Consider the following 24,767-nt stretch of genomic DNA (forward strand, 5'->3'; position numbering starts at 1 on the left):
TCAAAGAAATCTATATTTTCGCAAATTTATGGTGGTGATTACGATAATAATACGGATATTAAATCTTGTGATAAAAGCTGTGTGTGGTTTTTAGTTCTTTAATAGGTATACCTAAAATTTTACATGTTATGTTACCATAATAATGCAGGGTATTAAGCGATACGAACAATGAAGATACGAACAATGAGATAGTTAAGAAGGCTTTGTTTGCAAATCCTCGATTTTTTGAATTTTTTTTTCGGTCCCTTGAGAGTTACCACTGCAGTTTTTTAATGTTTTCTTAGTAATTATTTTAGCAAATTTTAGGATTTAAAAAATGTTTAATTTTTTCTCGCTTATTATTCATTTTGTGGAAGTCACGAAATAGTTTGTTGTTCGTCCTCCCTTTAATGTAATATACCAACTAGAAGTACTCCATAATTGCATTGACTTAAATGCTAAATCAGCAAGAATTTCATTAAGTTTACAAGACTTTTCAAGGTCTTCTGAGGTTTATATTTCAAAACCCTACTTGTGGTTTATGCATCGTCCCTGACCCTAAGTCCCACAAAGAAATAATATTTCTTTTGATGAGTCAATTCGTGGCTTTTAATTGTAACGCTGTCATTTTTATTCTTCTTTACAGAAAAAAATCACCAAGTGCACAGGTTTTTTATCCAAAGATTGTGAAGCCTTCACAATCTCAAAATGTTTTTGCTGTGCCTACAAAAGCAGAAGATGTTTCAGAAGCAGCTGTATGTACTACTTTGACAGCAGCATCTGAAGCAGTTGGTTTGGCTACACAAGCAGCGATTGGGCCATTTATCCAGGTATGTAACGTTCATTTCTCTGTCTTACTTGCTAGAAATTTTAATCATTAAGAAACCGTTAATGCTTCACAACTATATCAAACATATTTAAGAAACCAACATCAGCGCTTATTAAGTTTTTATCCAGGAATTCAAAATGAACTCCTACAAAATCGGACAAAAAATTTTACAAGCCCACAGCAGTTTTTTTTTCTTGTAAAACAGAGAAAATAGAAAGCTTCAAATATCTTCCTAACGAATTTCTATACGCTAACGAGTTTGTTTTCTTTACAAAAATTCAAATGGTATTTCTGAGTTATTGCTACGGTTATACGGGATTTTTGCCTTGAAGGGGTTACGGGTATATCCCGCGCACATATTAAGAATCCGGCAAACGCGTTTTGCGCAATGAACAGACCAGCACACTTTGCTCGCTTTGTTCAATATTTTTTTCGAAAAGTATGTTACGACTCATTCTGGATGAAAACATGGCTAAGGCTGGAGAAGATAAAAATTCTAGATATATCTATATGTTCGAGTCTGTAAATTACATACATGCCGGAAAATAGCCATTTTTGTTTTTCGCTGCCATTGGCTCGACTTTCGTGTAAGTCACTAAAGTCGAAAACCAACAGCCGTTCCGTAGCCCCTTTAAAGGAACTGCGAAACGGACTGTTTTTAGCTTTTGCGACTTAACTCAAAGTCAACCTAATAGTTGTAAAAAATGTGTAGAAGCGCCGAAAAAACAAGATGGTAAAATAACATTTTATATTAACGTAGAAGTGATAATGAAAGAAGAACTTTCTGTGTTTTTATGCATATGGTTTAATTAATATAAAAAAACATCTATTTAACTCGTAAATGAATCCTTAGTAGGAATTATCTTTCTCCCCAACCCCTACCCTACCCTAATTATAAATGTTTAATACATTCTCCACCACCCCTCGCCCCAACCCTTGTTTATTCGGTGCTCAAAAGAATCGAATAATAACGATAGCCAATGTGTTTATTTTAGATCCAAAATGCGTTAGAAACTCAAATCACAAGTTTGGTATCCACTCTTCAAGCTGCACACACAACTGAGAAAGATGTCCTGTCTAAACAGTCAAAAGTTGCTGCGTCGAAAGAAAATGAAGTACTTTACAGACTTGAACACATGGCAAAAGAAATCAACGATTTGAAAAAATCAAGTACATCTCAGGTAAAATTTGACAAATTACATCCAGATAAGCCTCTCCTTCTCTTTACACCTTGTTATTAGACCTATGAACGACACATCATCGGAGGAGATTGCAAATTTGCTCGTACATGAGTAATGCGACTGGAAAATTATTTATTTATTTATTTAAGTCCGGCAGCTGCTACATATTTGTGTTTTGTTTTATTAGGAACAAGAAACCTTTATATGTTTTAGTATTCTACGACCAAAAGTGAAATTAGGAGTTGCAACGACGACAAGATAACTCACCAGCCGGCTTTACGAGACAATAGGCTACGCTCTCCACCACGGGTGCTTAAAAACGCAGACAAAGAAGTAACACAGAAGTACAACAAGCCTGCTAAGAAAATATTACGGCACATGAAACCAGTGACTGACGTTTCGTCTTCAATCCCGCAAGCAGTTTTACTGCAAACGCCTGTTCCCAGGAGGAAAGCTCCTAAACCATTTTCTCATCGTCTTAGTGAAAGTGGAAAAGAACATACAGATCCACGGTTAAGTAGAAAAGGTAGGTTTCTCAATGTAAGGGATGCAACAGTAAGCTCATTTTGCTCTTATAAAAAAGTTGCACCCTGTTGTGCAGGATGTGTTTCCCTAAAGTAAAAGTTGAAAGTATTATATATTATTCTAAAAATATTATTTCTCCTAGGAGTTGCCCTGTTGCAAGAGATAATGAAAGATGTTTCAACACCACCCATGATTGACGTTGCTGAAAACGTCGACGCGCCGCCCCCTCCCAGTTATCCAACACCGGTTATTGGCGGAAGGTAAGTTAGCCTTGCCAACTCAAGCTACTAAGGGTTATAAAACATTCAATAATTTTCTTCTTTTTTCCCGGCTTTTGGGCAACCAGTGAAAAATGTGATTTTTCTAGTACGCGATCAACAAAGGGCTCCTACTATTTTTCCACAAGATTTAACCCTGCCATACTTGTTCGAAAGAAGTCATACTGTGAATGCTTATTACATTGGAATGCTACACAACAGTTAATCCCTTCTTTCGTTTGTTTGACGTAAATAAATCGCCCTGTTTTTAGTAACGTTTAAAGTTATTACGTTGTCATAGTGATAATAATGCACAGAAAAACTTCGTTTTCAGAATTAGTCACATAAACTAAACTCAATTAATGGGGGTTTGGAAACTAAATTTAACAAGAAATTACCGAAATTAAACATGATATGTTGGAATGCATTTATATCGCATTTTAAAGCCGGGTCATAAAAACGTTGAAGCGCAGTTTAATTTTTCTTGACGTTGCCCTGGTTACTTTAAATTTTGTATTCAACAGTTTTGAATGAATATGTGTTTGGTGATGACGAGTCAAAATGTAGGAAATTACGCATTAATTACATCTCACTAATAAACGGTGCCGTTTATTTTAAGAATCATTCGTCCTGTTCTGATCTTCTAAATAATTCATCAATGAATGTAAGAAGAAAGACAGCTTATTTTTGTGTTGTTGTTTCGATGTGAAACATCAAAATATAATGTTATGTCAAGGTCTCCATCTGCAAGGTTATTTATGGTTTCGTAATTAACTTTTTCCTTGGAGAACTTTTTAATGGTTATGATAATAAATGTCATAAGAGCCTGGCAACGAAATTGCGCAATTTTCTTTTCAGTGTGCCGTCAGGAATGTTTTGTGTTTGATCAACAAACCGTATTTGTTTTTTATTAAGGCGTTTTATACACGCCTACGTAATATTTTTCGTATGTAAAATTTATCATGCCATCTTATCTCATCTTGCTTTTGTTTTAATCATTACTGTCTACATGGAATTTGAACAAAAATATATATGTAACACGAATGAACTTTTGAAACTTTTTTAGACAGGTCACGTAGATTGTCTACTGAAGATAGGATAAACACCTTCACGTAACCTCAATAATTCTTTGAAAATGGAAAAGCTTTGTTCATTTAGTCAATTTCTTTGTCATTTGTTTGCGTTTTGCAGCTGGCTGATTTGCAGTTTGTTGCTGATAGCCTAGATTGCCCTCTCTGTCATAGCCAATCAAAATGTTTCACTAAAAATGTCACACCTGCGTTGTGCTATACGGAGTGTGGGAGTCCCGCCCTCTTTTATTGGAAAAGTATGTTTTCCTGTGCATTCAGACTCATACATACATTAACATAATCGCAAAAATCTTGATTCACTGGGATTTTTTTGTTTTTTAAATGCTAATTCAAAATGCAAAAGGTTTGACATCACAACTCTTATTAAGGAAATGTCCCCTGAGTCAATGCGTAATTAATGAGCAATGTTTCAAATGTTTTGAAACGCCTCTGCGTAAGATGGGACGATTTAGAGCAATTATTGTCAGCACTAATGCGTGTCATAAAATATATTTAATTGTGTTTTGTTATGGCGAGCTAATTCGCTAGATTTCTATTAAAAGGCCCTTTGTACACGTTGCATGGTAATTAGGCGTAGTTAACTTTTGTTTGAACTACATACCGTCATGGCTTATTTTAAGATGCCTTTATAAAATGTCAGGTAATTCTTTCCGCTTGTCACTAGCGTTTTGTTGTTAATTGCGCACTAGTTACCAGACTCCTCTGGTAAAAATTCCAAAATCCGTTCTTTCCGACAAAAAGAGGTCTTTTCAAAATTTGTTTCCCCCCCCAAAAAAAAAAAAAAAAGTATTAGTAAATTACACTTTTTTGTCTACGCAGAATTAAAAAGTTAAAACCGTCTTTCTTTCTTTTTTACAATCCAAAATTTTACGACTTCTCGAGTTAACTGCGTGGGCTGTCGTTTAATTTCCCTTATCTTGTGGGCTTTGTTTATTTTCGTTTATATGACTTTTCAATGTTAAAAAAATTATGTCGATTGCGCGTTACCAAATATGGCATATGGAATATTTAATACAATCAAAAGACTTTGACGTCAGCGTGTTGATCGGTTCGGGTTTTGCAGCTGAATGAGATGCAGACAAATTCTTTATGTCGGTGATTTGCGTCAGAAGGTACAAGATCTGGAATTTAGTAACAATATAATAGCAGATTCAGGTTTTGTTGTTAACGAAAATATATTTACAAGACATTAATAGCAAGATTTTACAATTTTGTTAATTCGGATGGTGTTTGTAAATTGTAGTTTATGGCGTATTCCTCTTGGACTCAAAATATGAATTCAAGCAGATTACAACGGCAACAATGTTACCTTTGTGATTGCCCACGGGCACCTTGGGCTATCTTAAATGACTTTAGTGAGCCTATATGTAGAGGTTGTTGTAATTATGAAGGTCCTGACAGAATAGAGGCCGTTATAGATTATGTTAGATCACTGAGAAAAGGGTGGGATCATCAAGTTCGTTCGCTAAAAAATCCGAATTTAAATTCTACTGGAACATCAATTGGATCAAGTCCTAGTCCTGGGGGGCATTCAAATGGATCCATGGATGCTGTGACTAGCATGGCTGGTACTTTGTATCCTTTTGGACAGTATCACAATATTGTTCCTCATCACAGTGATCACATGCGTTTCATGCATGCTGTAAAGTCTGAGCAGAATTCACATGCTGATATACCGCCTGATAACTTTCCTTCAAAAAGTTCATTTGTTGTACCCAGTGAGCCTGGGTCACAATCAGTGGTTGTAAATCAACGAAGTTCTGAGGAGGCTGCTCATGCTGAAGAACACAGGCGTTACATGGCTAGTGTAGCGGCAGGAAAAGAACCACTGCCACCTCGTATGCCAATTATTCGAAGGCCTCCAGAATATTCAGAATACCCTGATATTGTCAGAGAAACGTTAGAAGTATTAAATTCTTGTGTTCCATTTGATGTAAGGTTTAAAAAGGATCATAACCATGTTGGCAGAGTGTTTTTATTTGAAGCAGCCCCTCGCACAGGTGCAACTTCACCTAGTGATTTTGAACTTAAAATTCACATTGAATATCCACGGGGATCAGAAAATTTTTGCCAAAGTGCATCTTCGGTTGCTAAGCAAATGTATCAAGACTCCATGAAAGAACTAGGAAGGGGCTTGTCGTCTGGTTTTAAATACCTGGAATATGAAGTTCAAGGAAATCCAAATGAGTGGCGTCTTCTAGGTGACTTACTTCCAGAGAATATTCGTATATTTAAGGAACCTATTAGCCGTACCTTTTTACCACAAAGAGTAACAGACCACCCGGCCTTTCATCCAATGATAGGACCCCCTCCTGTGTGCCAACAAAATAAATATCGCACTAAAAGGAAGGCAGAAGATATAGAACCTCCAGGAGTTCCATCCCGTGCTCCAAGAAGAACTTACAAAGAAAGAGAAGATGAACAAATACAACGTCATTTATGGATGCAGTCTCAGGTAGATGCCCTGCGGTTGTCAATGGCTCATTTGACAGGACCACCTGAAGCTGCTATGCATTCGGTTAGATCTTCAGCAATGTTAGATCATCAGCGTCATCCTGCTCCACTTCCCCATGCTCCCATGACACCAGGTAGCCAGCCGCCTACACCACATCAACCATCACCAAAAGCACCATGGGGCGTACCCTCATCAATGGCAGCACTAATCAGTGCTGCTAGTGCAGAAACTAATCCAAATGCTATGAAGGAATCAAGAAAAACACAACTTTCAGATATAAAATCAAAGACTCCTCCTTCAATAGATAAAGACTCAAATAATGAAAACAAGGACGAAAATTCTGTAAATGTTAAGACAGAAGATATAAATAATGAAAGGAAAGACAATAACTCTGAAAGCCATACTAAAAAGGTTGGTCCAAAGGGATCAAGCCAATTAAAATGTAGTATTTGTGACGACTGGTTGGAAGATACACATTTCGTACAGTGTCCCTCTGTAACTTCACATAAATTTTGTTTTCCTTGCTCAAAAGACAGTATAAAGAAACAAGGATTTGGTAACGATGTATTTTGTCCGAGTGGAAAGCGATGTCCACTTATTGGTAGTAATCTTCCTTGGGCTTTTATGCAGAGTGAAATACAAACTATATTGGCAACAAAAGGTCGTCCGAAACAAGTGAAAGATGAGGGTGTTAAGGAAGAAGATGGAAAGTAGTACTTAGTGTGTTTTGTTTGCCTTTTTTTAAATGTGATTGGTATTAAGCACAATTTGATTATAACATTTTCCTGTTTTATTTTTAGTAATCTGTATTGTATATATGAAATGTGAGTGTGTATGTGTGTGATTAGAAAGCATAATTCTCTCATACAATGTGTTACTTGTCTTTGAAAATAAAAATGCTTTTCAGTCGTTGCATGTCTATAGTGTCAGTTTTCAGTTTGAGGCAAATGTGAAAAAGGGGAGCAGTTATATATATATGGAATTTTTAGCCAATTTTATAGCTAACCATGAAGTTTCCGTTTATGACTTGTAAAAAACTACAATATGTAGGAGAGGCATCATCACTTCTTTTTATATAAAGTTATTATTTTATAAATCTTAAGGATAAAAACTTCTTCCTCTTAAAATATTTATTATCGTAGAAATTGGGCTAAGTTTAAACAAGTACCCTTTCTTTAAGAGAGAAACTTTCATGTTTAATTAAACAAGGCCTCACAATAGGAAAACAGACAACTGAACTTTTTCTTTAATCTACGCAATCTAAGTTTCAAACGGTACATAAATAATTTTTCCTTAAATATTCTTAAAATTTCAGAAATCGGTCCTTATTAATTTTTAGCAGAAGAATTCTTTATAAAAGTGCAAGCCATGCTGCTCGTTTTTGTAAAAGTTTCCTCCCCAATAAAGCTTAAAAATATAACGGGTTTGAATATTAAGAATAGCATTCAGTCCTGGATAAAAACTTTCAAACGTAATTCTGCTGGATTTTGATGATAAGTCCCATACGCTTCTTTAACATCACAAAACTTTATAGTGTTCAGCACTAAGTTTCTTATAAAAAGGTTTCTTATAAAAGCGTTAACGCCATGGCCGGCGGGTTGCTAAGATTTAAAAAAGTCAGTTGTAAATATTGAAAAATTGCTGGGTTTTAATATAATTTAAATAAAAAGTATCTGAAACGAAGCAATTGCAGGACTTTTTGAATGATCTGCAATACTGAGAAAAAATTTTTCCGTGTCCATTTTACGTTTTCAACAGTCACGTTATTTTAAGTATGGCATTTTATTTTTAATATTCTTTTATAGAAAAACGCAGTACGATTCAATACTGTTTTTAGTTAGACACATTTTCGCTCTTACTTCATTGTATAAAACAAACAAAATTGTTTCGTGCTATTTCATCAATGACGTAACTCGTTGACATCGAAGTGTTAAAATGAGTTTATGAAATGCGATAAAAAAATACTCAGTAAAAACAAGGCGAGATACTTGATTTGCTTATTTATTAAGAAACTAGATTGTCACAAAATAAAGTTGGTTTCATTGGATAAGTCTATTATTATAGCGTTGCTATGGTAACACGGGAATGTAATTATAGAGACATTATATTGGTGTAAATACCGTTCTTTTATGGGTTTTTTAATGTGTGCTGATGTTAGCAGTAATAAAATTTACACTTCCCTTACGTTAATTTAAAAAATGGATTGCTACTTTTTTTATCTTCTGATTTTTGAAACTATTTTTACTTCGACGTTTTAAAAGTCGTTTTAAAAGTGTCGTTAAAAAATAATTTAGCCAGACGTTTACGTTACCACAGTTTTTAACGTGATTTTTAATGTCTTCACGTGTGAGAAAAATGTTAATGTTTTAGTGAAATTATTTTTTCCATTATTCGCAATTAAAGAAAACTGATTACGTAATACCAGCTATACCATCAATGATTCCTTTTATGGAGATAGAAATTTAAATTACATCGCTTTTGTTTGTGTTTATATCATGCTATGTATATTATCTGTGACGACAGAATTTTCAGCTGTTATTTTGTTTTTTTCAATCTCCGTCCTCATACCTATAGCTGTGTTAATATGTTACAAAGGGCGCCAGTATGTACAAAAATACGCATGTTGAGTTTTGGTAAAAAAAGCAATTTGGGTTGTCCCTTTATACTTTTTTTCTTTGCTGTGCGAATTATATTTCGTCCTTGTGTTGACAGTGATTTTAGTAAGTTTTACACAAATCATTTCCCAAGAGTCCGTTTTTCAACTAGCAAGAAAACCAATAACCTGTGACTATTGTTACCATAGCAACAATATTTATTTCTCTTGTTTTGTGACGTCAGCGATAGTTTGCGACATTGTACCTGTTCGTAACGTTAACAATGTGTGCAAAAATTCTTGACGTCATTTTTATTGAAATGTTTCAAACAAATTTTACTTTACAAATTTTGATGTTTAAAAATTCTAGAAACTACTGCAATTCTCGTTAACAATAATATGCTAATTTTATCGTAGCGAAATAGAGAGGACGCGTCATGATGTTGTTGTGTGGTCATGCGAGATTAAAGTTGAACCGAGTATTACATCATCCTAAAAATATGGAAACAGGCCAAAAATAATATTCTTTCAATGTTTCTCAAATAAGGCGCTACGTGTATACGATAACCAGACTTTAGCCTAGCATGAAGTTATATTACTAGGGAGCATGGAAATGAAATTAAAATTATTTCACAGCTGTGGAATTATTATTAGCACTTCCTGTGATTATAATTTTAAGGTTGTCATCTCGAAGGTCAAGAACGTATGACAGTTCACAACATTGATTGGTGATGAGATGTCACGTAGTATGATATTACCAAAGAGTTGTTTTGAGCTATGATTAATTGCTTTTTTAGTAAACAAGCAAAGCAAGTGTGTTTTAAATTCCAAATAACTTTGAACAATCGTCCAGAGGCGCATAACGTTACCTTCATTTTTAATTGAGTGGCTTTCAAAACTTTTGAGTGAGAAAGTGTAGTTTTTAAACAGTTTTTAAAAAACCCTCAAAAGTGGGAAAGTTTGCTAAAAGTTTTCAAGAAGAAACGATTTAGTTTTATCTTTAATAAAATAACTTTCACAATTGTTAACCCTTCCCGCAAAAGTTTATTCCGCGAATTTTTTTGAAGTTGCATTCAAAAAAAAATTTTCCCGCAAACTTGAAGTTTTTTTTTCTTACAATTTTTTTTTAAACATTCTGAAAAGTTTATTTTAGCGAAATATCTCTAAAAATCAGCCGTCCACGAAAGTTTTATGCAAATTGAAATATCAAAAACGTTGTAAAACGCTTTGAAATTTCATTCGTGATTTTCATTTTTTTCCCTCCTTTCTATTAGTTGCTTTATTTAAGAGAAATTTTGCGGTTTGGCGTCTATTTAATATTGAATATTATCGCACTTCATTAGGCTGTCAAAATGCCCGTCTTTTAAATAAAATATAAATCACCGTTTTTAATCGTCCAAAAAAGTTAATTCTCAAGATATCCACTGCTTTCCGTCGCTTGTGAAAATTAAACCCGCAAAAAATGTTAGGATTTTTTTTAACCGCGAAATAAAATAGAAATTTATTCGCTTAAATCTTGTTTTGTCCCTTGAGAATATAATGTGAAAGACTGGGGATGAGAATTAAATGTGAGAAACTGGGGAGTATAATAAAATGTGAAAGACTGGAGATAAGAATAAAGTGTGAGAGACTTGCATTAGAATAAAATGTGGAAGACTGGAGATGAAAATAAAATGGTAAAGACTGGAGATGAGAATAAAATGTGGAACGCTGATGATGATGATCTGTTTGTTTACTCATGTAAATATTAACACTGGATCAACTTTCAATTGTCATACCCTTGCGTAAACATTAAAAAAAAAGAAAAGAAATAAATACACAATAACAAATAGACATTTCGTGTTGTGAAAAAAATCGTCGTTTTTTTCTGTCGGGAAATCTGTAACATTCGTCAATTTTTCAATAAAAATGCAAAGTGCCCGCAGCCTGTCAAACACGGTATAGCATTTTTGTGCGCATAACGCATTGACGCTAAAATTTCTTGACTTTCATAGATGCTATGGGTACTAGGAATAAACTAAAACACAAAGAAGAAATCTAATTACGGAAATTGCGTCATTTTTGATTCTTCATATTTTTCCACTCTGATTCATTTTAAAAGTCGGATAATAATTAGGTAGTAGCGTTGTTAGCTCGAGAAAAACTGAAAAAGATCGCGGTAGTAGTAAAACAGTTAAATATCGAGATGTGATGTCATTTGTGTTCTCAGTGACGTTATCAAATTTTTTGTAATGGGTGTTACTTCATGCTAAGGATGCACGAAATAGTGATGCGCAGAATATGTGCGATGGTTGGAAATCCAAAACACGCACATGTTTGTTCGCGAAAATAAATAAATAAAAAGTCGTGCTACGCTTACGCGAAATAACAAATGCGGTAAATTAATTACGGGCGAACTAACGACTAATACAATAGGCTGAAGAGAAATACGTACACGCATTTCATAAGTTTTAAAACAAATTTTATTTTATGTAAAGGAATCATTTTCTATGACTGATTGGCGCTTAAAACTAACACGGATTGTCGCTGTTATTTTATTCGACCAGTCGTTAGCCCATGGGGAAATCCATCCACTACCCTCAGTTCTCATTTTTGCTCACAGACAAAAGAAAAGTATTATAATATAGATGAAAAAATTTTTTTGGAAAAGATATTACGCTACTTTTAATACATCTTCTTATCCGTTTTCTTTTTTTTTTTGCGCACATACTATTTTCGCGTATTTAATTGTTCGCTCAGCGGCTGTGTGCGAAATTCAAATGTGCGGGAAATTTTTATGAATAAGATATACAATGGAAACAGCGCAAACCTAAAGTGGTCACAACGACGAAACAAATTTTTTTTAAGTACGTGCAGTCAGACATGCGGATGTATATTGCATGTTTATAACACGGTAATGATGGTTTTCCTGATTCCATTCTTTTATTATGATAGGGTGGTCATATGGTTTTTTTCCTTTTTGTAAATAACAACCCAAAATAGCCCGAATAAATATGTGTGCTATTTTTTAGTTTGCAAGTGAATGTTTTGTAACTTTAACAAAGACGAAATATTAATTGTTATTGTTTGCAAGCATACTTGTGATCTAGTTGTGATAGACAAGAAAGTTGAGAAAAGAATTTATGTCAATCATTTTGTTACAACAAGTAGAATCGTGTCCCGAATGAATGATTTCAAAGCTGATTACTTTATTGGAGCAAGCATGTAATGCGCGGGCGGGGGCGGGGGCGGGGACGGGGACGACGGGAGTAGTGGGGGGGGGGGGGGGTGTTTAAATATTTTTTGTAGCAGTTTCAGCTCCTACCATTCGCGGTAATATGTGTTGCGTTTAATGTGTTATTTTATTATTAAAATATAATTATTTTTTAAAGAATTTTTAGAGAAGAATGAGGCTAAAAAATAAGAACTAAATAATGATAATGGTCAGGCTAAAATTTTACCGACATTTTGTTCATGATAAAAACATTTAAAAGGATAATTTTTCAATGAAACCTGTAATTGTTTATAAAGCAAAGAATATGTTTTCATAGAATAACTTTTTAAACGCATCTTCTCAGGAAGGTCGGAAATCACTTATAAAACATAATACTCCAGTTCACCCTAAAAAATTAAACAGCTAATACACAAGATTCCATGGAAGTAGTTAATAGGTTTACTTGGTCACACGCGATAGCGAAATGACCTATGAGTTAGAAGTACGTCCATACGTCACAGTTTTTCTTTGGATCTGCTCATAAGGGTGCTATTTTGGACAAAGAAAAACCAAATTTGGCCCAAAAATAGATTTTTTTGAGTTTATTGGTTCAAAAATGGCAGATTTATTTGCAAAATGAGCCAAAAATACGGTTTTCACGACATTTTTCAGCATTGGATTAATACTTTTTTCTGATTTTTTGCCCTATTACAGGGCACAATAGACCGTCGAATGTGACGAAGTCAGTTCTTTTAGGAAAAATCTTTTCGACTCAAAAATGGCAGATTTGTGCACAAAATGAGCCAATACGGTCCAACAAATAGATTTTCCTTAGGATTAAATCATCAGCTTTTTCTGATGTTTTGCACAATAACATGGAACAATAGACCCTGGAATGTGACGAAATCAGTTTTCTGAGAAAAATTCTAATCAGATCAAGATGACGGATTTATGTGCAAAATGAACATGAACTGTTCTATAATATGACATTTGTCAGGATTCGATCATTCGTTTATTATGTTTATTTGCACAAAAATAGAGAACAATTGATCCTCAAATATGACAAAGTCAGTTTTTTGAAAATTTATTTTTTTTGGCCCAATAATCATGGATTGGTGAGCAAAATAAGTCATAACCATTCAAAAATACGGATTTCTGAGGATTGGATTTTTGTTTATTCTGATGTTGCTAGGTCCATTGAAGTTTACCTTGTATAGATAATCTAAGAACAGATGATTATATACAAATTTCAGTTGATTTCACATTTGAGAAAAATTATGCTCCTAGGCAACAGGCCTTAACTACCCCCAAAGTAACTGTAAATAAGGTTTTCATGTTTGTCTGAAAAATTTCTTTATGTTTTTTGTTGTTCGCAATGTTGTTTAATGTTCACGTGTGATCATTAAGATATAAAACTTTTTTTCAATTAATATTTAATTTAATCAATCCAGCAGAAAACATAAGTTATGAAATTTATGACAAAGCCACACCTTCATTTTGAATTTACAGCTATGTCTTCTTTAACGTGTAACAATTGCAAATGTTTGGCAATTTAAAAAATTAAGAAAATAATTTTTGAGGAATTTTCAATGCTTTGAGTAGTTCCTTAGGTTTTTATTTAATTATGTTTCGCATGGAGCATATAGTCTTGTACTTCTTCATTAACATTTTTTTGTGTTTGTTTTAAAGATGATTTTAAAATCATTAGTTCTCAATAAAACAAGATGTCCACTCTCTTAAATAACCCAGGTAATTAGACCCTTCCAAAATCTTGACTCGAAATAGTATTTTTTTTTACTTTTATGGCATTTTGAAAAATAATTTTTTAAAAAAATCAACATAGCCTTGTAACAACACATGAAGCATTTTATTTCCTTTGCAACAAAGTTGATAATAATTATTTTTGCATAATAACTAAACAACCCTTTTATACTAATGGTGATTTTTCATTTCTCCTAAGATTTTGCTAAATCTTCTAAAATACAGAATGGTTTTTGTGTGTGTGTGTTGTTTTTTGTGACACAAAAATCAGAATTTTCTTAATATCTTCTAAAATTACTGAACTTATTGAATGGCCCACGCATATTAAATTTACGTTTTTTATATTTTTTATAAAGGGCCTAATACACTTGCAATATCACTGAAATGTAACTTATAATATCAATATATCAATATAATTTATATAATTTAATTCTTATAATTTCTTATAATATAGGTATAATATGTATAATTTCAACACCTGGCATGTGCGTCATAACCTCATAATTTGCTGCATGGCTATAATATTTGAATAAAATCAAACGAGTTTGATTTTAATAATATTGTTGGTGATCTGGTTTTGAATGCCTTTTGCTTGTGTGACAATAGATCTATTATCTGCTAGCGTTGTTGTGGCAACGATGTTATGAAATCAAATGAAATTATAACGATATTTAAACAAATTATAAGTATATCGTAGAAATATTATAACTGTATTATAGTATATATTTAATGATATTATACAAGTTTATCCTGGCCTTAAGACTATATTTCCAGCAATTATTAACCAAAAAATTGTATACTGCAGCTTTTTGTATAACTCTAAAAGAATTACTGCTGCCAACAAAGTTTCCTCAAAAAATTATTTTTTCTGTTTTTTTTTTCATTTATGTGTTGAGAATGTTGAGTCTATGTTGAGCCCTTCTCCATAATTTTAGATAGACTACCCCCAAATACAAAGTAGTATTACCTTAAAGAAACAAAATGGTAGCAATTTTTTTGGAATGTTAACACTTTTGTTGTTTCAACTTCTGATGCATAAATCTGCTTATAATTTTGTTGTAAATCTTTTTTTACTACTAAAATTTTTAAAATAGACAGAAACATTTTTTTAACTTATGAACATAATCTAAAAATTAAAGACATCTGATTTGTTAGAGCCTTGTTCAGTAATTTTCCTTAGTGGTATCTATATTATAATACCCGTATACGTCTGTCTGTCTGTCTGTCACGCAAAATGGTAGCTTAGCTTCCCAGTAGCGAGAAGCACACAATCTGGTATAAAAAGGACGGGCGAACCCGTGGATTTTCCACGGGCTAACGACTAGTAAAGATAAAATTTTGTTGGCTATAGTTTTTTATTGTAAGAACTATAATACGTAACCACCAGTCCTTACAAAACGACAAGAGAACCAACAACAAACCAGCAGTATGGTTTCAGAACAAACAGTCCAAATAATTACTATTACAGAAAAAACGGAAGGGGATTAGAACAAACGAAAATCATTCCAGACATTTTAAAACATTGCACCATCAGCACAAGATTATTTCACCACTGAACGAATTAAAATTAAAAGTAAAATGTGAAGCATGCAACTTAACGGCCTAGTCAGGAAGCCTATATTTTTAGGAAATTATACATTTTTTCTAAAAATAGAGTGAAATTTAGTCTTGTCATCTTAAGTTTTTCATTATTTTTTTTTGCAGGTAAGGGAAATAAATTCATCTTCTAATTTTTTTAGAGATTATGATAATACGAAGATTGGGGGTAATTTGGAGAATAAGAAAATCGCTGGTAATTTGGATGATTTGCAAATGGAAGTTCAGAATATCATGAATGTACGAGTCTCCATTTCAATAGTTTATTATATATATTTGCTTTAACGTTTCAGTACAGAGAATACTTATATATTTCCTTTGTTTTTCTAATAGGAAACAACAGAGCTTAAAGACAGTTTAAGAGAAGTAAACAAAGAAATGGTAGGAAAAATACTCTTTCGTTTTACCCACCTCCAGTAAAACAATAAGCACAGTAATACTTTGTGGAAATTAACCAGTATAAATTTTCTGTTTGTTACCTAAATTACTAAATAAAGTAAATAGTAATTGGTGTTAATAATTAATTTTTTATAAAAATATTTTTATTTACTAAAAATATCCAGATTACTACTGGCATCACTTTCTGACTTTTACAAAAAGGGTGTACTGAAGTAGGAGTGTCGCAAAATTAAGGAATCGTGCTTGTTTTATTTTGGACTGCAGTCTAAAAGAATAAAATGTACTTTTATAAGGGATGCGCTTAAGTGAGTTCAGTAATTTTAATAACTGCAGTAGACCAATCAATTAAGCTTTATGTATTCCCTTTTAAAAAAATTGCATGACATATATGTACAGGACTGTATATAAATATTGATTTTTATCTTATAGCTAACTGTATTATGTGAATCGAATTTAAAACCTCCATTAGAAGACAGAAAAACAAAAACGCAAGAAAAGTTAGATGTGTTGGTGGACCATTCCCTGTCAGAAGAATGTCCAATTGATAAATATTTAGTATGGAATATGTAATCTTTTGTATAAATTTGTTATAAACAATTGCACTAAATTAAGATTATGAAAAGGAGGCAGTAAATTATTTGTCATTGAAGTGATTTGCAACCTAACAACTTCTAATGTTAAAATTAATTAGTGTAAGTTTTAAACCTAACTCAACAGAAAAAAAAGGATCATTGGTAGTTAATCTCATTCATTGTTTTAGAATCGCCCTCAAAAGATAATAACAGAACATCATGGCATTGCAAAGACTGATACAAAAAAAGGTAATTTAGATAACTTTATTCTTTGGGAGGGAGGTATAAATCAAGAAATAAAAACAATTCAACAAATTTATAAGCTTGGCATAGCCATATTTTTTTATTTTTGCTACCCAGCTTACTACACTACAAAGTACTGATGGGAGTCAATTTGTGTCCAAAATGATAATTGTCAAATAATTTTAGGCTCTTTTGATCAGCTTTCTTTTTTCTTTTTTTTTTGCAACAAGTAATTCACTATTGTATCGTATGTCAATTATTACTGCAACCAAGAAATACACATTTTGCCCTAAATTGCAAAAAAATGTTGCCCTGATATGGGTCAATTTGTGTCTATTTCCTGAGATTTTTTATGCTTAGTATTCTATAAACTTTTTCAGGATTTTAACGTGCAAAAGAACTTGCTTTGATTAGTCATTTAATTTTTCCACCAATAACAGACATTTTAAAATTAGACACTACCAAAGAACATGCTATGAGAATTTTACGTGAAGCACAGGAAGCAAGAGAAAGGTTGGAGAAGAACTTGTTTGATGTTGCACGCAAACACAAAGAGCTCGACTTGTTTGGTTATCTTGAAAATTCAGTTAATGACAGGTAAAGTTAAGTAACACCACATGTTTTACTATCTATGTTTTGTTTGCATTGTTAAGGCTAAAATACACGGTAAGTTTAAACGAACCGTTTAAATGAAAAATTACCGTGTAAACAGCAAAGATGTACAACTTTTTTTGGTTTTATAAGTTTTTTTAGAAGTTGGACATGTTCAACTTTTGCTAAGTTTTTGCTATTGAAATTTACAGAATGATTAATGAGCTATTGTTTAAACTAAAGATTTGAGCATATTTTTTCAATTTATAATCACAACCACTTTTTTCTTTAAGCATTTACCCTGCTGCTGCTATAACAATACCCGCAACGGAATATTTACATGTTTTTCTTTGGTATTTTTTGTGAAAAGAGAATTTTTGAAAAAAACTTATACCTTTTATCTTAACGTGTGGACATGTATATTACCTGCAACGAAACTTATAAGTTTTTTTCTTACAACTAAACTTTCCAAACAGATTTCTTTTTTGCACCTAGTTGTAAAGAAAAAGATCACTCAATTAAGTTTCTTTTTACTGGCAATTTTTTTTATATAAAAGTGACAAACATATTTAAGTCACTAAATTGGTAAAAAATAGTTCTGTGCTTTTAAAAGGTACTTTTTTGCATGGAATTTTTAAACCATTTTTTATAGAGATGAAAATGTGTTGAGAATAAGAAAAGAAGTTAGTGAAAAAATACAAGAAATTCAGAACAATGTCCAGGTATTCTGCATTTGTTGCTCAAAATTTATTTCCCCTGAAATGTAGCGTGTGTTAGGATTATATATACAGAGATATTTTTTACTTCAGCTTTCTCTAAAGAAACCTTTGAAAGAAAATTCTGAGGTTCAGAATTCAAAGAAAACGACAAGAATACCTTTGATGCAAAGATACAAAAGAGAAGTAGGGAAACCTCCAGAAAAAGTTGCAACAAAGCCAACAAAATCTTACTCCAAGTTAAAAGCAGCCAAGCAAAAGAAGTTAAAGGAAACAGTAAGTTTATTTTGAATGTGAAAATTTAAGCGTTTGCAGGGAATTACTTTATTATCTTTCTGTTTTACCATCTGCTTCGGATGCATGAGATTGCCAACTCAAGGGGTTAAGATAATAGGATGTAATCCAGAAATGTAAAATAAGGGCTGCTAAATCCCAAATGGGAACTTCATCAAGGTGGTCTTATGTATTATTGAAATCTTATTCCTTCACAACTTGCTTAAAATGGGCTAAAGTCCCATATTTTGTAATAAATATAGTTAACTCCTCTAATAAATTGGGAAATGTGGGATAAACTTCAATTAGGAAATAGATGTTTAACGGCTACTGAGAGCACTTGATTACGCCCTAGATGAGTTTATTGAGTATTATTTTTAGTGCATTACAATAAAAAAAATTTCTGTCCTTTTTCACGACACCAAATCAATCTCTAGTGCAAAAAAAATAAATACCTATATAATACTTTACACAGGCCTATTTTTAACCTTTTTTTATAAGAATCATTGTTTGAGTTTTATGACAAATAATCTTATCTTGTAGTCTTAACTTTCTAATTTTAATGTATTACAGAAATTTTGCAGAATTTGTGTTTTTAGAAGAACGCTCAAAATGTGTAAACATTTTTTGCATTTAAATTTTAGTAAATAAGACCTTACAGTAATCCTTAACAACGAACTTGTCAAGATGCAATAAAAACACTTAGCATAAAATGACTACTTTTGCATGCAGGTTAAAAAATGTGTTCATTCATCGACCTTTTTTTCTTAAAATAAAAAAAGTGACTGATACCAAAAAATTATTTTCAAAAATTTGTCACATTAAAATTAAAATTTGACACTTTTTATTTCGTATTATTAGTTAAAACCACCTCCTCCTACATCCTCCACCGCATATGATGATCTGATTATGCAACACATTTATGGTCGCCAGCCTCATCAGGCTCACCGTCATACACTAAAAACAGACAACAAGCAGTTTTGCTTGCCTGACAAAAAGAAACTTCAAAACAAATACGTACCACAATTTTCTTCAACAGATCACCACCAGCCCCATCCAAAGAACCACACACATGTTAATCACAGCAAAGATGGAAGACATTTTTATTTTTACCCACAAACAGGTTTTAACAACAATAACATTCACATGACTGGTGAGCTGTACCCTACTGCTACACCTTTAGCTGAACCTTCGTATGATCCCTCGGGAAGGTTACCTTTGTATGTGAACCCTGAGAATACACAGAGGAAGCAAAAACCAGGTATTAACAGATTAGCTGTATATTGTACATTTGTTTATCTTTAGTTACAGATTCCATTACAAGTTAAGGTCTATACTTGTTAATCCTTTTTTTGAAAATTATCGTGTATTGGCCAGTATCACTCCAAAAGGTGCAAAATTTAACTCTTCCACAGGCCCATAGTGCAAGTATTTAGCCTTAAAAATTTACTTGTTGCACTCTGTAATATGTACACCTTCCAGCACTATCTAAAAGAGTTGTTAAAGAATATGGCCCAAAGAGTTGACAACCTTGAAAATTTCGATATGTGTGTATATTTAATGCAGAAAGGGGTGGAGGAGTGCTTATGGGTACAACCTGCGATATTCAACCCTATTTTTAATAATATTAAGGGTTATCTCTAATAAACTTTTGGCTGTAAAGAATTTATTTTTCTACCAATTTTTATGGCTTTGTTGAAACAAGTAGAATATAAACAGCACGTTACTACAAGGTCATCAGTTTACATACATTTTGCTTTCTTTTATAATATATACGAATGAATTTTAATTCTTCATCCCATATTGATTTGTATTCTATGCTTCCAAGAAGGATATTTAAAATCTTGTGTTATTTATGAAAGAATCCATTTTGATTCAGGGTTATTTTTTTAACTTTTTTAGTTAAAGAGAAAACATTGACAAAGACAGGACCTAATGTTGCAGTGATTAACATGCGTTCTGAAGATATGAACGACTTAACTATTAAAGATCGTATCAGATCGAGGGTTCGAGAACGCTTAAAGAATAAGATGAAGTTGAATGTGCAGGTACTGCTATTAAATTGTTGAAATGCTGAGTCCACCACGATCATGGTGGACTCAGGGGCTTGAGAAAACTGAAAAAAACTGGTTACTTTTAGCTGTAATAGCTGGATGTATTATTACTCGTTTTCAGCGCTGTCTGTTTGTTCTTTTATGTGCTCCAAAACCATAAAAACTGAAAAAAGAACTGTGCTAAAATCGTTAATTAATTAAAATGTTGTTTTTACCTATCTTGATATAAAATGGATGGATTTATTTATTTCAAGACTAACAGGAATTCCATAGGAATTTATTTGGCCTTGTAATGTCACATTGCTTTTCTGTCAGTAGAACTTTTTTTACAATTGTAGAAAAGGCTTGTGTGTTTTTTTTGTGAGCATTTTTAATTTTATCACTGTCGTTGTATTAGATTAGAAAAAGTCTAAAGTTGTGCCTTGAAATAGATGTTGTAATGAATTTCGACAAAATTGTTTGTTTTTCTAGTCACTACCTAATGTTGACATTGATACAACTGAGCCATCATCATTTTCAACAACAGAATCATCCATCTCTGAAAAAGAGAAATGGAAAAAGGTACTCAATGTTTTTCTTTATCTATTGAAGTGGTACAATCTATATAACTTAAAATCTTAAATCATATTGAAGAGAACTACTTTGTTCATCACTAACATATTGCCAAGCAGAGAGCAGGATTAAAATCTAAGTTTGCAAGACCGTGGAAATTGTTCTCATAATAAATTAAACGTTTTGGTTTTTAGAATAACACCAGTGCTAAACTAACTCATCCCGATGAAAAAAGTTATGAATTTCAAGATTTTATCGAAGTAAAAGATTATTCACAATCAAAGGTATATATACAACTTTTTATAGCATTTCCCATAATACGTTCTCCTAGGCCTAATTCTGTACTAAAGTTTTACGGATCTTAATTCTGAATTTTATGCTAAGTTTAATTATGTTGGCGCCTATATCTTTTGTACCAGTTCATTTATATAAGTCCTTTTATTCCAAAAGATTTCAATAAAAAAAATCTAGCTCAGCAATATTTTAAATATTCGCTTGGTTTAGTTTACTTTTAAATACAGAAAAAAATAGGCGAAAATACTCTATTACAGACTCCTGGTAATAATAAAGACGAAAAGCGCTTTTTGCCTGTATTCTAAGGTTTGAATTCTGCTTGTCAAAATTACCATTTTTTAAAAATTTGAATGAAATAACGTGTTACTGACTAAAAGGTATATTTAATATAACCTGCCATACATGTTAGCTTAGAAAGGTCAGTTGTAAAAAAGTATCAATTCCTTAGGCAGCATCAGAAGATGAAGAAACCCTGCAAGGAGAAGACGAATCAGTTCAAGAAGTACCGCTGGCGTTTTCAGGAGTGGCCGAAAGACAACCTGAATATCATGGACCGGCATTCCCACCTGCAAAGTACAGCAAAGATGAATATCCAAACGAAATATCGACCGTAACACCGTTGGAACAAAAAGCTCAGGAATGGTATGTTGTGGCATAAAGTACTTTCAATATTTTTTAATTTATAACCAGTCCGTTAGAAACATTAGATTTAGAAAATTTAAGAAAAACTTAAAACATTAGAACCCCTTGACATGATCTGATCTCCGTACTGAAAGATGCTCCTAAAGCATCTCTTTATTTTTTTTGTAGGCTTGAACAAGAGTTGTTAGCTCGCATTGTGGGACAACTAGATCAGCAATCAGCAGATCCAACGCTTCAAGAATTTGCTGATAATGTTGAAGTAGTAGATATAAATGGTGATGAGGATCAGTCTAGTTATAATTGGATTGGTATGCTTTTTCGTTTCTTAATATATATATAGTTGTACAACGTGTCGTGTGAAATCGGCAACGAGTTCGAGTGTCAACATGTAAAATAGCTTGAAGTATTAGTTGTTGTTGAGGGGATTTTGTATCGTTGAGAATTTTTTTTGGCTATCTGTTGCAGTTTTACACTGAGCTGATACTGAGCGATATCTGTGCTGACAATACTAAGGCAGCTTGTACACGAAGTTTCATTTCAGTCTCTTTTCTAGCTTTTATAATTGTTCACATGATTTCGGGCTAAATGAGACTCATTTTGGTGTTGATTTCATTTCGCCCTGAAAAATTCATGTAAACGGGATTTATCCGCAATGCAACTACTGCGCATGTGTAAAAATTGTTTGCGCACGCGTACAAAGTTATATCACCTGTGTAGTCCACACAAGCCGATATAAAAAACTCCATCTAAACATAACGATATTTCATAGCAATTTGAAATCTCATGTCAGGTCTATGTAAAGGCTACCTAAGAAAAGGTTTTAGTTAATTATGTTTTGTTAACATTAACCATGAAGAACTTAAAAGTTTCAGGGACTTTTGTCTTTCTGGAAATTCTATAAGCTAATTTTTTTAGACAATCTCATTGGATTGCAAGGTATTCAACTTTTTATCGACGCTGGTATACCTGTAGACAAAGATCTAATTCGTGATCTGGTACGTGGAGTCATCATAGAGAGGCTTAATATTTTATTTGGATATCCACCGCCATTGAGAGAAGAAGTGCCAATTCAGGTTACAAATCTTATTTTTTTTGTAAATTACTTTTACGCACGTTAACATTAAGCCTCCATGAATGACAACGGGATATGATACTCTTAAAAAAATGAAGTGTAAAGCAACATTTTTTTATAAATAGTCCCTCCCAAAAAGGAGATGGCCTAAATTTAAATACACACCAATGTTGATAAAACTTAGAAACCGTCATTATCGTCGAATTCTAGTTACATCCCATACTTTAAACATTTTGATAATTTGCGCAACCCTCTGCCCGAATAAACAAATATTGTTAAAAAATTAATACGAGGGTCCATGGTATTTATACGATCATTCACAGTACTTGCGTTTTTGTGCGGTACAAATGTTAAGATTTGCCGTAGAATTTGTGAGGAAAAATTAAAGCCCTATACCTATAGTTAAATGTCTTGACTGAAAAGTAAATTTAAATTCTGTTGCCTTTATTTGACCTTTTGTAACTCATTAGAAAGTCCTTGTGAACAGATGTATACGCAATCTAACGTATCAATGAGTAGCCAACGACGGTCATATTTTCCCTGTTTGCTCAAGAAACGTTTGTGATATTTCGGTTTTGCCACTATACTTGCTCTCCATATTTTTTCATCATCATCATCATTCTTGGCTTAATGTCTGTTTTCCATGCTAGCATGGGTTGGACGGGGTATATTAATGACCCTCTTCCAATCTGATCTAGACTGTGTTAGATCTAAACTCAACTTCCTCTCTATTAAGTCTGTCCTTATAACCTCCTGCTAAGTCTTTCTCGGTCTGCCTCTGGGCTTTGCCCCAGGAACTATCAAGTCTCCACACTTTCTTACCCAATTATCCTCCTCCATTCTTTCCAAGTGCCCCAGCCAATTCAATCTTCTTATCTGGATAACATCTTTAATTCTACGGAGACTTAGCCTGCTTCTTAGCTCATCTGAACTCTTTCTGTCTCTCAGACTGGCATTACACATCCACCTAACCATTCTCATATCATTCCTTTCTAAACGGTCAAGATCTTCTTGCTTCACTGCCCATGTCTCACTACCGCACAACATAACACTTCTTACACAGGCCTCATACAACCTACCTTTTACCTCAATTGACAGGACTCTGCTAGTCAATAAAGGAAGTAACTCTCTAAACTTTTTCCAAGCAGAACCTATCCTGCAAGTAACACTTCTTCCAACACCCCCTTCACTGCCCAACATATCACCTAAGTAACAGAAGTTCTTAACTATCTCTAACGAGCCACTGTTGTACATCATTAAAGCTGGAAATACTTCATTCTCTATAATCTCACCTTTGCAACGCTTGCATACAAACTGTATGCCAGCTCTTAACCTTCCACTAATACTACTGCACTTTTTATGTACCCAATGCTTGCAAGTCTGACAAAAAATTGAGTTACTACCAACCCCTTTCCTGCAAACTCCACAAGGCCACTTTCCAACTGCAAGGTCACTTGGCTGCAATGCTACTTATCATGACTTTAGACTTTGCTGTGTTTACCTTCAGCCCTTTCTCTTCTAGTCCTTTCTTCCACTTCTCAAACTTTTCAACTAATTCTTCCATCGATTCTGCTATGGGAACCAAATCATCTGCATACAATAACTCCCATGGACAACCTGTTCTGAACTCCATCGACAGCGCTTCTAAGACTAGAATAAACAACAAAGGACTAAGTACAGAACCCTGATGTACACCAACATTTACACTAAATTCATCACTAAGTGAATCGTTAATCTTGACACGACTTCTAGCATTGCTGTACATAGACTGAACCATCGTAACTAGCCACTCATCCACACCTAATTTTCTCATAGCCCACCAAATAACTTTACGTGGCACTCTATCAAAAGCTTTCTCTAAATCTACAAAGGCAAAATAGAGATTCTTTCTCTTTCCTA

At 33.2% G+C, this 24,767-nt stretch overlaps 2 protein-coding genes across 3 annotated transcripts in view; both read left to right on the forward strand.

Moving 5' to 3' along the window:
• Positions 1–24,767, forward strand: part of LOC130656411 (TALPID3 protein-like) — a 37,391-nt gene that overhangs the window by 5,211 nt on the left and 7,413 nt on the right. Inside the window, exons 6-23 of one of the 2 annotated variants that reach the window (XM_057459257.1) lie at positions 626–809; positions 1,804–1,989; positions 2,203–2,515; positions 2,657–2,774; positions 15,604–15,700; positions 15,794–15,841; positions 16,289–16,414; positions 16,620–16,680; positions 17,115–17,271; positions 17,918–17,987; positions 18,075–18,257; positions 19,116–19,515; positions 20,157–20,302; positions 20,780–20,869; positions 21,055–21,144; positions 21,603–21,796; positions 21,965–22,104; positions 22,712–22,869. In XM_057459257.1, the coding sequence (XP_057315240.1) occupies positions 626–809; positions 1,804–1,989; positions 2,203–2,515; positions 2,657–2,774; positions 15,604–15,700; positions 15,794–15,841; positions 16,289–16,414; positions 16,620–16,680; positions 17,115–17,271; positions 17,918–17,987; positions 18,075–18,257; positions 19,116–19,515; positions 20,157–20,302; positions 20,780–20,869; positions 21,055–21,144; positions 21,603–21,796; positions 21,965–22,104; positions 22,712–22,869 (2,761 nt within the window). The remainder of the gene's footprint in view (positions 1–625; positions 810–1,803; positions 1,990–2,202; positions 2,516–2,656; positions 2,775–15,603; positions 15,701–15,793; positions 15,842–16,288; positions 16,415–16,619; positions 16,681–17,114; positions 17,272–17,917; positions 17,988–18,074; positions 18,258–19,115; positions 19,516–20,156; positions 20,303–20,779; positions 20,870–21,054; positions 21,145–21,602; positions 21,797–21,964; positions 22,105–22,711; positions 22,870–24,767) is intronic. The other variant, XM_057459258.1, reaches the window with a different exon arrangement.
• LOC130656413 (interferon regulatory factor 2-binding protein-like A) lies at positions 4,879–8,159 on the forward strand. The gene has a single exon (XM_057459260.1). It carries the CDS (start codon positions 5,109–5,111, stop codon positions 7,029–7,031), a length of 1,923 nt encoding a protein of 640 aa, XP_057315243.1. The 5' UTR covers positions 4,879–5,108; the 3' UTR covers positions 7,032–8,159.

The sequence above is a fragment of the Hydractinia symbiolongicarpus genome, chromosome 9 (assembly GCF_029227915.1).
Source record: "Hydractinia symbiolongicarpus strain clone_291-10 chromosome 9, HSymV2.1, whole genome shotgun sequence".
NCBI classification, from domain to species: Eukaryota; Metazoa; Cnidaria; class Hydrozoa; order Anthoathecata; family Hydractiniidae; genus Hydractinia; species Hydractinia symbiolongicarpus.